General features: G+C 41.4%; 1 protein-coding gene across 5 annotated transcripts in view; it reads right to left on the bottom strand.

Moving 5' to 3' along the window:
* The window catches only part of hadhb (hydroxyacyl-CoA dehydrogenase trifunctional multienzyme complex subunit beta), a 79,605-nt gene that overhangs the window by 28,967 nt on the left and 33,441 nt on the right, over positions 1-17,197 (bottom strand). For all 5 annotated transcript variants that reach the window (XM_043675785.2, XM_043675776.2, XM_043675803.2 and 2 more), the window contains 2 exons: positions 1,421-1,508; positions 783-970 (listed from right to left, as the gene is read on the bottom strand). In XM_043675785.2, coding sequence (XP_043531720.2) covers positions 783-970; positions 1,421-1,508 — 276 coding nt within the window. The remainder of the gene's footprint in view (positions 1-782; positions 971-1,420; positions 1,509-17,197) is intronic.

Consider the following 17,197-nt stretch of genomic DNA (forward strand, 5'->3'; position numbering starts at 1 on the left):
CTCTTTTCTGTTGGTGAACTTCATGAATCCATAATTTTCTTTCCGCAAAGTGCTGAGTTTGGCAAACGATACTGTGATTCCCCAAGTACCCTTTAACACATTCTTCTTAATTATATTTCTACCATTAAGCTAACTGGCGTTTAAGCTTCTGTTGCTTCTCTCCCTCCTTACTTGAAAAGGATGATCACATTTGCTATCCTATAATCTAAAGAAAACCAGAATTTTACAATCTAGAGCTCTGGCTCAATGAAACCAACACATTCACAATTCCTGCAGTCATTTCTTTAATAAATCTAGGATGTAGGCCAGCTAGTGGAAGGGATTTCTCATCTTTTAGTTCATTCAACAATATTTTAAATTTTACAAAGTGACATTCCTTCCATGTAATGAACAGTATTTGCACCATTTGCTTTCGACGATTTGCTTTATCTGCATGAAAAGATGACAGGCATCACTCAGGAGTAATCACTGACATTTTGTCAGATCAACACTTAAGGAATTTTGGCAAATTTCTACCTAAAACCTGGCCAATCAGCAACTACACCTTGATAAATGGCACATAAAAACCAATCTAGGCTGCTAATACTTCTGAAAAACTGCTTCAGTTGTTTCTACAGGAGATAAATATAATTTTTGAGCGCAGTTTATCCGATACAATTAAACATATGGCTTGTTATGAACCGAAACAAGCTTGGGAGCTCATTTATTTCAAAATGGTGTCATTTTGAAACTGACAACTGTTCCCTTGCCCATTTTACGGTAAGGTTGGATTATATAAATACCTCTGGTGCAAAATAGTCTGGGCGGATTTTTCCAAGCAGAGACAATCTCTGTCCTATTGTCTTAGCTCTATTCAGCGAAAGCAAAGTCTTTCTCATTTTCCTGCTGTGACGAATGGGAACGTCTGACATGAACTCCACACCACCAGCTATCACTGTTTCACACTGACCAGAGGCAATTAAGCCAACAGCTGCAAAACAAATACAATAATATAAACTTTAATGGCGAATGTTAAAAAAAAGTAGAGGTTTTAATCCAGAAATAAAATCTCAAAAGCTGGCCCTGCTGTAATTCATACATGCTTAAAATACTTGATACTTGTGGAGAAAACCAAATAACTGACAAAATGAAATTCCTGCTAAAGGGACATGCAAACTACTTTCTAATTTGTGTTGCTGTAAAAAGACAAAGATGAGCAATTCTCATATATAATAAATGTAAGCTTTCCACTAATTGGCAATCTTCTAAATTGTCCTGGTGGGTCAAAAATGAAAAGCTTCAACAAAACGTGCATTGTTTTCGGTAAGACTCAAGTTATGATATTAATTGACTAGCTTTCAAATTAGCTTAACATTTGATTGTCATTAGTAAAGTCACCCTTCTAATACTGCACTTGATATATCAAATTCTTTGCACTTACCTGTGGTCATTGCTTGATTGGAGGAAATACAAGCCATGGTAACTGTGTGGGATGGAGTTTTATCGGAAAACCCTGCTCCAAGTGAGGCCTATTAAAATAAATAACAGCAGTGAGCAAATAAAGAAAACCAAAATAAAGTAGTATTTGTATCAGGTTATAAAATAAATCAACTTCAGCATGTTACAAAGAAGAATAAGAGCCTTGAAGATTATACAGACATTTTTACTTTTAATTCCATTTTTTTTTGAAAGAACATCGTGGTTATAAATTCACTGACCGAGAAGCCCAAGGAAATGTTGTACCTCTACAGAGTCAGGGAAACTCTCCAACAGGACAGATTTAACAAGAGGAGCTAACAAGGGGGGGGCTGAATATATATCCGATTCCCTCCCTTCGGCAAGGGCCACTTCTTGCAGACATACCTGTTTTGTCTTTCAGAAACTTTATTATGACACAGAAACAGACAGGCGAATCAGATTTTCTACCTTTGTATTTACAACACAGAAAAAATTAAGACCCTCAAAATGGATCTTATTGGTTGCTCACCAGATTTAAACACAGAACATTACAGCGCAGGACAGGCCCCATGGCCCTCGTTGTGCCAACCTGTGAAATTAATCTGATGCCCATCTAACCTGTTCCATTATTATCCATGTGTACGTCAAATGCCCGTTTAAATGCCCCTAACATTGGCAAATCTACTACTGTTGCAGGCAGGCCATTCCACGCCCCTTCTATCTGAGTAAAGAAACTACCACTGATATCGGTCCTAAATCACCCCTCAATTTAAAGCTATGTCCCCTTGTTGGCCTTCACCATCCGAGGAAAAAGGCATGAATCCATTAAGATTCTGTTAATCAGTTTTTTCGATTAGAATCAATCAGACCATTGTGGCATAGACAGTCTCACACAGGGCAACTCGCACCTTAAATATATTATCTGGGCTGACATGACACCAATTGTTAAAGTTCACTTGAGAATGTAACTTTTAAAAGAAAGTTTTTTGATTTACATAAGAACGAACTGAAACCAATACGGTCATTCTAAAAGGTGGCCGACTGAAACAATCCAGGTCTTTTTTTCAATACATAATTTCAGTTATCTTATAGTGAAAACTTTTGCTATAAAGTTTTACAATCTTATTCTCCACAACCACCTGATGAAGGAGCACCGCTCCGAAAGCTAGTGCTTCCAAATAAAACTGTTGGACTATAACCTGGTGCCGTGTGATTTTTAAATACGTATAATTTACTTTCCCATTCTCTGAGCTTCTAAGAGCCTCTCATGGCAGCTTAGGCTGAGAGCTTTCAAATCTGCGCATTGTAGCATCAACAGCCAGATTCAACCAAAAGAAATATTTAGCTCACAGTTCCAAATCAAAATAGATATGAGAAATAAAAATAATGCAAGAAAATCAGCAACAGCTCTAACATTATTTTAAAAATTAAAATCTGGCCATAACATTTGTCCAGATGTTATTTGGCCAATCATCCTAGTCTGTAGACTGGAGTACTGCGAGGGCCACTGCTCTGAGGCAGCCATTTAAACCTTGTTGCACTGCTGCTAAAACAAAGAAGACATACACACACACAACCCTGCTCCACTCCTGCTCCCAACACCACACCCTGATACTATCTATTTCAAAAGGCATAAAGACAAAAGGAATTTAAAACAAACTACAAATCAAGAATCTCTAAATTGACTCTCCAAGTGTCAACGTTACTGGTGCCGTCTAATAATGCCACCTTTTCATACCTGCCCTTCATCAACAATTAGCAAACTGAGCCGGATCAGTTTTTTTTTTAAAAAAGAAAACTGAGTTCAGACTCACATCTTACTCACATGTTACTATTTCTTTTTTGCATTCAGTAATGAATAAACTCATTCCTTTTGTCATTATAACAAAGTCTGGCTAACTTGGTTCCTTTTAAGAACCATGAACAAAGAACAGTACAGTACAGGAGCAGTGTGCTTGGCCCAGCAATCCTGTGCTGACACATTATGTCTTTCTAAACTAAAAACATTTTGCCATGGCACTTTCTACATCTATTTTTTACTGATTCATATATCTGTCAAAATGCCTCTTAAAAATTGCTTTTTATCTGCTTCTACCCACCTCCTCTGGCAATGCACTCCAAGCACTTATCACCTTCGGTGTAAAAAGCGTGCCCCACATTATTTCCTTCAAACCTTTCATTACTAATTGAAGTTTCTACTCTGAGAAAAAGACTCCACCGATCCATGCCTTTCAATGTTTTAAACCTCTATGGAGGTTGCCCCTCACCTTCTGATGTTCAAGTGAACATAGTTTGTCCAACATCTCCTCGTAGCTAATACCCTCCAAACCAGGCACCATTCTGGTATATGGTTTCTTTCCCTCTCTAAAGTCTCCATGTCATTCTGGCAATGTGGCAAACAAAACTGAATGTAATATTCCAAAAGTGGCCTAATGAAAGTTGCATATAGCTGCAACCTGACGTGCTGATTTTCATATGTGGTCCATGAAGGCAAACATACCAGATGTACCTTCTTTACCACCTTATCTGCTTGTGTTGCTGCTTTCAGGGAACTGTGGACCTATATGCCTAGCTCCCTCTATATACTGATTTTTTTATAATATATTTTTATTAAGATAAAATAGATTTTTAAATATTACAACAAATACATTTTAGATTACATTACAGTGTGGAAACAGGCCCTACCGGCCCAACAAGTCCACACCGACCCGCTGAAGCGCAGCCCACCCATACCCCTACATTTACCCCTTACCTAACACTACGGGCAATTTAGCATGGCCAATTCACCTGACCTGCACATCTTTGGACTGTGGGAGGAAACCGGAGCACCCGGAGGAAACCCACGCCGACACAGGGAGAACGTGCAAACTCCACACAGTCAGTCGCCTGAGGCAGGAATTGAACCCGGGTCTCTGGCGCTGTGAGGCAGCAGTGCTAACCACTGAGCCACTGTGCCACCCATTACAAAACAAGGCAATTCAAAACAGTACAAAAATAGTACAAAACTAAACCCAAATAATAAAAAAATCCCCAACCCACCCTCCTATACGAATGTATAAACATATATATAGAGAAGTACAAGATTTAAAACAAAACCCTAAACTAGCTATTTAACTAAATAAATAAATACCTAACAACAAACAAATAAGTAGTAATAACTTAGCCCAGCCAAACAAAACACTCAGACATTCACAGTTCCTCCTCCCTGGATATTGGACTCATGAAACACAATTGTTACGGCTCTCTAAAAGCCCTTGTTCGTGTGGCAGATAAATCTGTGCCCAGGTATTTCAATTAAGGTTGCCACGTCATGTAAAAATTCTCAGTTTTGTGGTGTACCATATTTGTGAGAAAATCTGGGGGAATGTGTTCCATAACAATCTTCCGCCAACCCAAGAGGCCTGGGGGGTTTTCTGATATCCAACCTAGCAAGATATTCTTCCTTGCACAGAACGCAAGAATATTGAAAAGTTGTTTCTTATGAGAGTCTGCAGGAAATACAATGGGTAGGCCCAAAAGAAGAGAAATAGGGTCCTTCTCCACCCCTACACAAAATCCTCTCCATTGCACCCACCACAACACTCCAATATGTTTGAAGCCTGTCACAAGACCAAAGACAATGGGTAAGAGTACCTGTACAGACCTTGCACTTGGAACATGTTGAAGATACCCCTGGTTTAAACTCTGACAAATAGTCGGGGCAAAGTGGACCCAGTGGAGAATCTTCAACTGTAAAGCATGGGTCCTATTGTAAATTGATATCTTCCTTGCATTCTCCCAAATATCCTCCCATGCCTCTGAAGAAACTTCAACATCCAGCTCTCTTTCCCACATCTTGCAGAGTCGATCAGACTCATCTGAGGTGGCACCCCCCAACTGGTGATATAAAGTACTGACAGAGTGTACTCTTAGCCCTTAGCACCCCTCATTCTATGTCAGATTTGTAGGGATCAGTCAAAAAAGTGTGGTCTTTTTTTGAATAAAATCCCTAACTTGGAAAAAAAACGAAAGAGGTCTCTATTAGGTAACTCGTACTTCCGTACTAATTGATCGAAGGACATCATTACATCTCCCTCAAATAAATCACATGCAAGATATACCCCAAGCTGCCCAACGTTTAAATCTGGAATCTATCATACCTGATTGAAAACCCAGCATAGCTACTAAAGGTGTAAACAAAGATGTTTTGCCAATATTACCTTCCCTCTGCCGAATTGCCCTCCAGGCTTTAACAGTATTGATGACTATTGGGTTATGGCAATATTCCCCAACTATCCTCACCTTGTCCAAAAACAGCAAACTGGTAAGGGGGCACCTTGCCTGGGAGGCTTCGATATCTAGCCATACTGAAAGAGGATCCCCACAAATCCAATCACTCAAGTAGGTCAAAAGCGAGCTTAATTGGTAATTTTTAATGTCCAGAAGGTCTAGTCCCCCCAATCTGTGAGGCAACTGCATTTTGGCTAATTTAATGAGGGGCCGTTTACAGTGCCAGATAAAGGAGCTGAACCAACTTTTCAGTCTCCTGAGTATTTGTTTATTGAAAATCAGGGGGAGCATCCGTATAGGGTATAGCAAACGAGGGAGAATATTCATCTTAATAAGCGATATCCGACCCAACCATGAGACTGGAAGTGCCTCCCACCTTTGGAGATCTTGTTTAATTTTGTCAAATAATTGAGTAAAATTGGCTTTGAACAGCCTATCCAGAACTGGAGTAATGAATATGCCCAAATACACAAAACCCCCGTGACCACCTAAATGGAAATCTATAGTCACTCTCAAGAGCCAACTCTTTCATAAGATCACCCATAGGCATAGCCTCTGATTTAGCAAAATTAATCGTATACCCTGAAAAAGCGCCAAACGCGTCAATGCATTGTATCAGGCAAGGCACTGAGACTGCTGGATTTGTCAAGAAAATTAGAACATCGTTTGCATACAGCGAGATCTTATGTAATTTTGATCCGACTCTGGAGCTGATATATTGAGATCCCCACGAATGGCCTCTGCCAACGGTTCAATCACCAATGTAAAAAGTAATGGTGAAAGGGGACAGCCCTGCCGGCTGCCCCGAGAAATATTAAAATTGCTTGATCATACCCCGCTGGTAATGACCGCCTCGAGAGGTACATTGTAGAGAACCTTTACCCATCTTATTAAAACTTCGGCCAGACCAAACCAGTCTAGAGTATAGAAAATGTACGGCCACTCAACTCGGTCAAATGCCTTCTCTGCATCTAAAGAAATCACTGATCCTTGTACTGACTGCTGTTGGCGTGCTTGAATTACGTTAAGCAGCCTCCTAACTTTATTGGAGGATCTGCGATCCTTTATGAAGCCTGTCTGATCCTCTTGAATAATAGACGGTAACACAGTCTCCAGCCTTAACGCAAGAGCCTTAGAGAGGATCTTAAAGTCCACATTTAGGAGCGAGATGGGCCCATATGAAGCACAGTCTTCTGGATCCTTCCCTTTTTTAAGGATAAGTGAAATATTGGCCTCTCTCAGATGGTGGGAGACAATCATGACTGTATGAATCATTAAACATAGTCAGCATCGGGCCTCACAGTATACTTATAAATTCCTTATAGAATTCCCTGGGAAGTCCATCAGGATTGGGCGCCTTTCCACTCTAAAGCTGCCTCACAGCTTCCTGCCCTTCTTGCTCTGATAATGGGGCATTGAGAAAGGACTGTTGTTCGGGAGTCACACCCAGGAGCTTCAGATCTCTAAAAAAGGATTCCATTTTGGCCTGCCCCTCCTCACAATTCTCAGACTGATATAACCGAGTAGAATCTCTGGAATGCCACATTAATCTTTTTAGAATCACATGTTAGGTTCCCAGACCCTTCCCTAATCGCTGTAATGGTTTGTAGGGCACTTCTCTTTCTGGCAAGGTATGCTAAGTATTTGCCTGGCTTGTCACCATGCTCGTATAAACTTTGCTTTGCAAAAGCTAGCTCCTTCTTTGCCGTCTGCGTGAGCACAGAATTTAGTGTAGACCGCAGTGCTGTAATCCCCTGTAGTTTGACCAACAAGGGTCTCTTAAAATAGGCCTTCTCGGCTGCCTGCAACTGTACTTCAAGGAGACGTTGCTGCTCACCCTTCTGCCGCTTCCTACTGGTGGAATATGAAATAACTATGCCTCTTGCATCAGCGTTGGCAGTTTCCCAGAGAACAGATGAGCGATCAACCGAGCCTATGTTGAAGTCTTGGAATGCCCAAAATTCCCTAGAGAAATACTCCACAAACTTACTGTCCATGAGAATAAATGGGTCCATTCGCCAGTACCTTGAATCCACTGTAACATCCTTAATCTTAACCATGAGGTACACTGGAGCATGATCAGAGATGGCAATATTACCAATCGTACAGGATGCCACCAGATCCAGGGTTACCGCAGGGGTCAGAAAAAAAATAAATCAATCCTCGTGTGACATCTGTGCGGATTGGAGAAAAACGTGAAATCCCTACCTATAGGGTGGACACACCTCCAGATGTCCACCAACCCTAATTCCCCACACAAACCCAATAACTGTTTAGTTTGTGCAGAGGGTATCGAGGGACCTTTAGGCAACCTGTCTACTGTGGGGTCCATGAGGCAGTTAAAATCTCTCCCTATAATGATGTGCCGAGACTTGAGACTTACCAGTTTAGAAAAAGCATCTACCAAGAATTTAAGAGGATGAGCTGGGGGACAATAAACATTTAAAATGCCATATTCTTCCCCATTTATCAAGGCTTTAAGAATTACAAACCTCATGTATGTGTCTTTAACACATTCCAACAATTTAAATGAGAGATTTTTCCTAACCAATATAGCCATTCCCCTACTTCTGGTATTAAATGATGAAAAATAAACTCGGTCAAAGTCATTCTGCTGTAATTTCAGATCCTCCTTGTCATCCAAATGTGTCTCCTGTAACAAAGCAATATCCACCTTCTCCTTTCTAAGACTCAAGAGTACCTTCCTCCTCTTAATTGGTGAGTGACTTCCCTTGATATTCCAGGTACACCATTTAATCAAATCACTAGCCATAATCTTCTGCAATTACATTTAAATTCCAGAGAGGAGGAACCCGAACCACAAATTGCTGAGCCTTAGTGTTGCATGGTCCACCAAATATAAAAACTAAAACCACTACATTTAACAAACATACAAAATTACTAAAAATAAAAAACAAAAACCAGAAAACAAACCAACATATAGAGCGCCAATAGCACCGAGTAGGGGAACTCACTCCCTGCCTGGAGGGGGCAACTACCCGTAGCGAACTGCCTATAAATAGGCATCTAACCATCTCAACCAGCTAGAGCTGCATCGCAAGCACAAGCTAAAAATAATGAACACCCCATAGAATATCAATATGAATAAAAAAAACATTTTATAAAAAAGGGGAATAAATGCCCCACCCATACCTTGGCATGTCCGAGCTTAGAAATTTAAAATGTACATCTTATCCACCAGCAGACAGTTTGAATCAAATTATTATGAATAGAGGAAAAAAAAGGGGAGAAACAAAGCTCCAACCGGATTTCCTCCATTTTCTTTTTACAGAATGATAAATGCATACCCAAGCAACAATATTTATACATACTACAATTGTTTAAATTAGGTTAGTTTGTCCACAAAGTCTCTTGCCTTCTCCGATGTGCAAAGAGATGCATGGATCCATCTAAAGTGATCCAAAGCACTGCCGGATATCTCAGGGAGAACTGAATCCCAAGCTCCTTCAGTCTTCTTTTGACACCATCATACGATTTTCGTTTCTGGATCACCGCCGCTGAAAAGTCCTGAAAAAACATGATCTTAGACCCATTGTAAATTAGGGCCTTTGGATCCTTCCCCTGGAGTCTGGAAGCCTCCGTGACTCTCTCCTTATCCTGGTAATGATGGAACCGCACCAGGAAAGGACAAGGGCATTGACCCAGACCCGACCTCCGTGCTGCGACCCGGTGAGCCCTCTCTATCTTCAATCCTCTCATGCCAGTCTCTAAGTCAAGGAATTTTGGAAGCCAAGCTTCAGCAAATTCCGCAGGCCGCTCACCTTCCTTACTCTCAGGCAGACCGATGATCCGAACGTTTTTTTTCCTGCCCCTGTTTTCAAGATCATCCACTTGGTCACACAAATTACAAACCTGCGTCTTCAGGGCTTGGATCTCTTCCTTGAATGAACTGGCATCAGCTTCCACCACTGTGACCCTGTGCTCCACCTCATCCGACCTCTTCTCCAGGTCTCTCAGCTGCTGCTCATGCTTCTGCAGCATGAGAGAGACTGGAGCCAACTTCTCTTCAATCTGTTTCCCCAACATCTCGCGAGATTTTGAGAGCTGGTTCACCAGGTCCTAGAGAGTAATCGGCTCCAAGGCTGCTGCAGACTAAGCTGCAGGCCTGGCCTCAGCTGCTCCTCCTCCCTTTTTAGGCATTTCTGGACAGCTAAAATACAGCTAAGTCAATTTTTAAATGTTTCTTGGAGCTCTACAATCTTTCCAACGCGGAGAAAGTGAGGATTGCAGATGCTGGAGATCAGAGGTGAAAATGTGTTGCTGGAAAAGCGCAGGTCAGGCAGCATCCAAGGAGCAGGAGAATCGACATTTCGGGCATGAGCCCTTCTTCAGGATTCCTGAAGAAGGGCTCATGCCCGAAACGTCGATTCTCCTGCTCCTTGGAGCAACACATTTTCAGCTCCAATCTTTCCAACGCCCCAAGAAATCCTGATGACCTGGGATGGGCAGGTTAAAGGACCATCCTGCTCCTAGTGTGATGCGAAGCTCTGCAGTGTGATGCTTTTAAGAATTTTGCCATTTATGATATACTTCTGTCCTGCATTAGACCTTGCAAGATGTATCCCCTCGCATTTGCCCAGGTCAAATTCCAACTGCCACGTCTCTGCCCAAATCTCTAGAATATAGTCTCTATATTCTACTGCATCCTAAGGAAATCCTCCCCACTATCTGCAGCTCTTCTAATCTTTGAGTCATTCACAAACTTACTAATCAGACGACCTACATTTTCCTTTAAATCATTTATATACATTATAAAACATACGATCCCTGCAGAACTCCACTGGTCACAGATTTCCTGTTAGAAAGCCACCTTTTCATCATTATTCTGTTTTCTATGGCCAACCCAGTTCTGTATCTGTCTAAGCAGCTCACTGAGAATCCCATACGGTTTGACCTTGTGCATCAGCTTGCAATTAGGGACCTTGGCAATACCCTGACTAAAGATGCAGACAACATCGACTGCCCTGCCCTCAATCAACTATCTTTGTCACCTCCTCAAAAAACTCAATTAAGTTTGTGACATTCAACCTCCCCCACACAAAGCCTTGCTGCCTATCGCTAATAAGTACATATATGTCCAAATGTAAGTACATCCTATTCCCAAGATTCTTCCCCAGTAACGTTCCTACAAGGGTCACGCCTGTAATATTCCAGATTATTCTCGTTGCCCTTGTTAAACAAGGAAACAACATTGTATCCTCTTTAGTCACAGGAGAGGTCCCAAAGATGTCATTCAAGGCCCCAGCAATTTCCTCTCTCTTTGTCCCCCAGGATCCATCAGGTAGTAGGGAAGTGACTAACTTAATGCTTTATGAAACACCCAGCACCTCATTTTCGTATATCTACATGCCCTAGAATATCAACAAACCCCTCTCGACTCCCAATCACCATGTCTATCTCCTGACGAATACTGCTGCAAAGCATTTGTTAAAGATCTCACACACATCTTCCAGCTTCATGCATAAATTTCCTCCTTTGTCATCGAGTAAACCACCGTTTCACCCCTTAAATGTATAAAGCAATTTGGGATTTTCCTTAATCCTGTTTGTCAAGGTCATTTCATGGCCATTGCTAGCTCTCCTAACTCCTTGTTTAAGTTCTTTCCTGTTTTCTTTATATTCCTTAGTGGGCTCAGTCTTCAGTTTCCTCAGCCTTACGCATGCTTCCTTTTTCTTTCTAAGCTCTCAATTTCTTGTCAATGGTTCCCAAATCTTTCCATCTTCATCCTTCATTTCCAAAGGAAAATGCTAGTTCTGAATTCGAATCGACCAGCCTCTAAATGATTCCAACATGACAAACAATCCTCAAATCATCATACCAAACTATATTCGTCAGCTCCTGCCTAAAGATTGTGGTGGTTAGCCTTTCCCCAAGGACTGCTCTTATCCATATCCATAAACTCAGAATTATGGTCACTGTTACCAAACTGCTCTCCCACTGAAGCTTCGATCACTTGTCTGGGTTCATTAGCTCAGTGTTAGGTTTAAGACACAAACTGATTTGGGTCTGGGAGAAAAAGATATCCACAAAGGGAATGGATCATTTCTCAATTAACCTTGTTGCAAACAGCTGGGGACTAGGGGGGGTTGTTGGCGCCATGACTCACCTTGGAGTTTAATGATTTGTGGCATCCTATTTGGAACCATTGCTGAAAAATGTGTTGCTGGAAAAGTGCAGCAGGTCAGGTAGCATCAAAGGAGCAGATGAATCGACGTTTCGGGCATCGGGCTTATGCCCGAAACGTCGATTCTCCTGCTCCTTTGATGCTGCCTGACCTGCTGCACTTTTCCAGCAACACATTTTTCAGCTCTGATCTCCAGTATCTACAGTCCTCACTTTCTCCTATTTGGAACCATTACCAATTGAGAAACCTTGCCCAGAATTTGCTTGAAACAATAGACAATAGGTGCAGGAGTAGGCCATTCTGCCCTTTGAGCCTGCACCACCATTCAATATGATCATGGCTGATCATCCTTAATCAGTATCCTGTTCCTGCCTTATCTCCATAACCCTTGATTCCATGAACACCAACTAGCCACGAAACGACATGACCAGCTATCCTTAGTAGCCACACACACAGATGACAAGCAACATGAATTCGACTGGGACTACTATTATAGGACAAGCCAAACAGAACAGCCAGGGAATTCCTAGAGGCATGGTACTCATCCACAGATTCAATCAATAAGCACATCGACCTGGACCCAATATACCGACCACTGCAACGGACAACCGGAAGCGGCAGATTCAAACCACTACAAATGCCGGAGGAAAGATCAGAAGCGCTTCACAGGAGGCTCCCAAGCACTGAGGATGTCACCTCGACAGGGGACGAAACATCTGCAACACAAATTCCCAGCTTGGCGAACAGAACCACAACATTCCACTATCCTGGAGAGCTCTATCCAACTCTTTCTTAAATGAATCCAGAGACTGGGCCTCCACTGCCCTCTGGGGCAGAGCATTCCACACAGCCACCACCCTCTGGGTGAAGAAGTTTCTCCTCATCTCTGTCCTAAATGGTCTACCCCGTATTTTTAAGCTGTGTCCTCTGGTTTGGCACTCACCCATCAGCGGAAACATGTTTCCTGCTGCCAGAATGTCCAATCCTTTCATAATCTTATATGTCTCAATCAGATCCCCTCTCAGTCTTCTAAACTCAAGGGCATACAAGCCCAGTCGCTCCAGTCTTTCAGCGTAAGAGTCAAATGGAATTAGCTCTGTCCCTGTAATATTCATTTTGTGAGGAATTTTTGCCACTCAGATTTACATTTTATTCATAAAACCTGGTATACTTAGAGAATCTCCAGTTAAGCACTGTCGACAGGTTTTTTTTAAAAAAAAAATCATACATGGGTGTGGGCATCACTAGGCAGCACAGTGGCTCAGTGGTTAGCACTACTGCCTCACAGCACTAGGGACCCAACCTCAGGTGACTGTGTAGGGTTTGCACACATTCTCCCCATGTCTGCATGGGTTTTCTCTGGGTGTTCCCATTTACTCCCACGGTCCAAAGACATGCACGATAGGTGGATTGGCATTGGGAAATGCAGGGTTCCAGGGATAGAGTGGGAAGCTCTTCACAGAGTTGGTTTGGACTTGCTGGGCCAAATGGCCCATTTCCACACTGTGGGGATTCTATTCTATTCAACTTATATTGCACATCCCTAAGTGGCAGAGAGCAGCTAAGTGTCAACCACATTGCTATGGGTTTATAGTCACACGCAGACCACGAAAAGCTTATGCTCAAAGTGTCGACTCTCCTTTTCCTCGGATGCTGCCTGACCGGCTGTGCTTTTCTAGCACCAGTCTCTTCGACACAGGTGTGACAATCCTATGGCTTTAAGATGCATTTTGTCCTTTTTTTTGGAAGAGAAGTTTTAAGGCAGAGGTGGAGAGCTGGTAACGTAACCAGCTTGAGAAGCTGTGATATTATACTTTAAGTTTGAACAATAGAAGCTGCCTTTACACATGTGGTCAAGCCCTCACAGAATCAGGATTTTTAGTTTACTATTTCAGTAGTACTTGCTGCTACGGTCGTAACAGGGTTTGGAAGCTGCAGTACATCGCTCCCTACTACACAGTTTTCTCTAGGTGTTTTCCTCCTGGGCTTCTAGAATGGCACGTGAGACAATTTTTTTTGAACTTGCCTTTTGCCAAGAATATGTTTATGGGATGCTACAATAGTCGAACAGTTAATTAGTAATTAATCTTTTATTCTACTAAACATTTCAATGGAGTTAAGTTATTCCAATTTCTTTTTTCTTTTGTTCTATTTTAAACTATTAATAAAATGTGTTTTGCTTTACATTGATCAAATTGCATTAGGAACAAAACTTGCCTTTAAAGAAAGAAAAAGTTAGGGTCTCGGCTATCTTCTGAAAATATTTTGAGGGGGTTGGGTCAAAAACATGCAGGATGGCAGTTTCATTCCCTAAAAGCCATAATGAACCAGATGGGCTTTCCCTGACAATTGGCAATGATGTCATGGTCTTTATTACACACCTCACTCTAGACATCAAGCTTCACCATCTGCCATGGCAGGTTCAGACCCAGGTATCAGAACATTACCAAGGTCTTTGGATTAATAGTCTAGCAAGAACACCACAAGGCCATCACCTCCCCTGTGCACTCTAAATCTACGCAACACTATAGCTGAGCAGTGAGATATCTAACTTGATGACTCAACTTTAGCAGAGAAGCTGCCAACTGGAACCATGCTCCCCTACATTGGGTTCCTTTTTTTCCCCAAATACTTATTTAGTTTAGTTTCAAGTATTATTGCAATTGCATAATGAGCCATTTGTTCACTAACCCCGCGAAAACATTTCTAACTTCCCTTTCAACCAAATAACAATAATCCGAACTGCACTCGCTCATTATCAAATTTATCACTAGTGGAATCAAACTATTATGATGGCAAATTGGAACAAGTTGCAACATCTCTATTAGACCTCCCTTAGGAATGCTTCCTGAAAAATGTTGCGATTGTATGTGACCAGTCTTCCTCAGCTTGCAAGGCTGTGCATGTACAATATTTAAGCCAGAAGGAATATTTTCCCCTCGCCTGTGGAAAAAGATTTTGGCTATTCAATTTATCCAAGTCCCTCATGATTTTATAAACTTCTGTAAAGAATAACTTCTTCAGTCTTCTGTGCTCAAGAAAAAATAGCCCCAGACTCTCCCTACAACTTAAACTCCCCAGTTTTGGTAACATGCTTCTGAATCTTTTTTGCACTCTTTCCATTTAATAATATCCTTCCAAAAGTAGTGTGACTAGAACTGTATACAGTACTCCAAATCTGGCCTTACTAATGTCTTGATTAGCTGTAACACGAGATCCTAACTCTTGTACTCAATGCTCTGACTCCTCCTCCAACACAGTCTACCTGTGATGCCATTTTCAGGGAACTACGTACCTGCACTCCTCAGTCTCTTTGTTCGACAACTCTCCCCAGGGCCCTACCATTAACTGTGCAAACCCTATCTTGATTTGCTTTACCAAAATGCAAAACCTCACACTAATCTGCACTAAACCTCATCTGCTATTCCTCAGCCCTCTGGTCTAGTTGATCAAGATCCCATTGTACTCTAAGATAACCTCCTTCACTGCCAACCATACCAATTTAAATGGCTCCAAAAATTTACTAAACATGCCTAAATTCTCATCCAATTAGTTTATGTAAATTGTGAACAAATTGGACCCAGCATTGATCCTTGCGGTGTACTACTGATCACAGGCCTCCAGTCTGAACAACTACCATCTACCCTTTGCCTCCTGTCAAGCCAATGCTGTATCCAATTGGCTATTCGCTCACATGATCTAATCTTACAAACCGGTCAACCATGCAGAACCTTGTTGAAGGCTGCTCTACAGTTCATGTCGACGACATCTACCATCCTGTCTTCACTTATGATCTTGGTCTCCTCTTCAAAAAAAAAATCAATCAAGTTTGTAAGATATGCACAAAGCCAAGCTGACTATTCCTAATCAGTCCTCGCCTTTCCAAATGTATACAGACCCTGTCTCTCAGAATCTCTTCCAATAACTTATTTGCCTCGTAAACCAATGTTGCCCATTTAAGTACAGGTGCATCCATAATGCTTAGAGTGTTCCAGGATATTGACCCCATGACACAAAGGCAACAGTGGATATATATCCAAGCGAGGATGTGGAGTGAATTGGAAAGGACTCTGTAGATGGTGGCATTCCCATGTCTCTGCAACCCCTGTCACTCTAGATGGGTTTGGAAAGTTCTTAGAAGCCTTGGTGAATTTTTGCAGTCCATCTAGAAGATGTTTCACACTACTGTTACTATGCATTGGTAGTGGAAGGAGTCAATATTTATGAACATGGTGCCCATCAAGTGGGCTGCTTAGTCCTTGTCTCCCCCCCGCCGCCATGAAAAATTCCCTGCACATAAGTGTTTAAAAACCTTTTTCTTCTTTCACTTTAACAATTGCTGAATCTCCATCTCCATAGGTAAATTGCACCATTCAATTTTTACTTTCTCCACTCTGGTTGCAGATAGTTATTCTTTCTCCCCAAAGATGATCTCTTCAGATGTTACTGCATCGAACTGCATGTGATACTTCTCTGTCCAAACTACTATCCATTTTGACTTCCTACACTTCTTGCATTTTCCCTTAGTTCCCCCATTGCCATCCTCATTGGTATCAGAAAGCTTTGGGAACAATTTGCTTGTGTTTATGGCCATACAAGATAAAAGAAAAAGGACTTCGTTCACCTCAAACAAAAAAAATTAACTTATCATCATCCCGAGTCACCATTGAATGATGTAGCTACATTCTCTTCAATTTGTTACAGATCTCTCATGCAGCCACTTCCTTCTGAAGATCGATACAAACATCCATTGTATTTCTTTGATACACTCCATTTCTCAAAACATTAAATCAGTCAAGTGTAACCTGTCCTTAACAAACTTTTAATAGTTCTTTCTTCGCCTTTGAAAGTGTTCACCGACGACAATAAATATCCCAATATGTTCTGCTTAGAATTTACCTCAGAACACCAAGTTGCTATGCATAATTTTGAGGGCACTTTTTTGTAACTGAAAAATCACACTCGCCATTGTCAGAATTTGTTAAAACATGCTCTTTGCGAGTTGAGGCGTCCCATTAGCACTAAATATGCAAAATAAACAGAAAGTACTAATTACAATGGTTTTTTGGTCATCATCTTGCACAAAAATGGTAAATTATCTACTGCCTAATATTTTCCTATCGTGAGCAATGATTTCAAAGTGTTCTTTTTAATATCTGGGCAAAGTCAGTCACTGAAAGCATGACAAATGGTGAAATTGGAGAACACTAAAAAAAAAGGAATAAAAAGCTAGCCTAACATCAACCATGTACTCATATTAATTGGTTAACCTAATGTCCTTTAGGGAAGAAAAGTTACTGTGCTCACCTTGGTCTATATGTGATTCCAGACTCTCAGCGAGTAGTT

The sequence above is a fragment of the Chiloscyllium plagiosum genome, unplaced genomic scaffold (genome assembly GCF_037043375.1).
Source record: "Chiloscyllium plagiosum isolate Xiang-an unplaced genomic scaffold, Cpla_swu_hap1 HiC_scaffold_3, whole genome shotgun sequence".
Classification (NCBI taxonomy): domain Eukaryota; kingdom Metazoa; phylum Chordata; class Chondrichthyes; order Orectolobiformes; family Hemiscylliidae; genus Chiloscyllium; species Chiloscyllium plagiosum.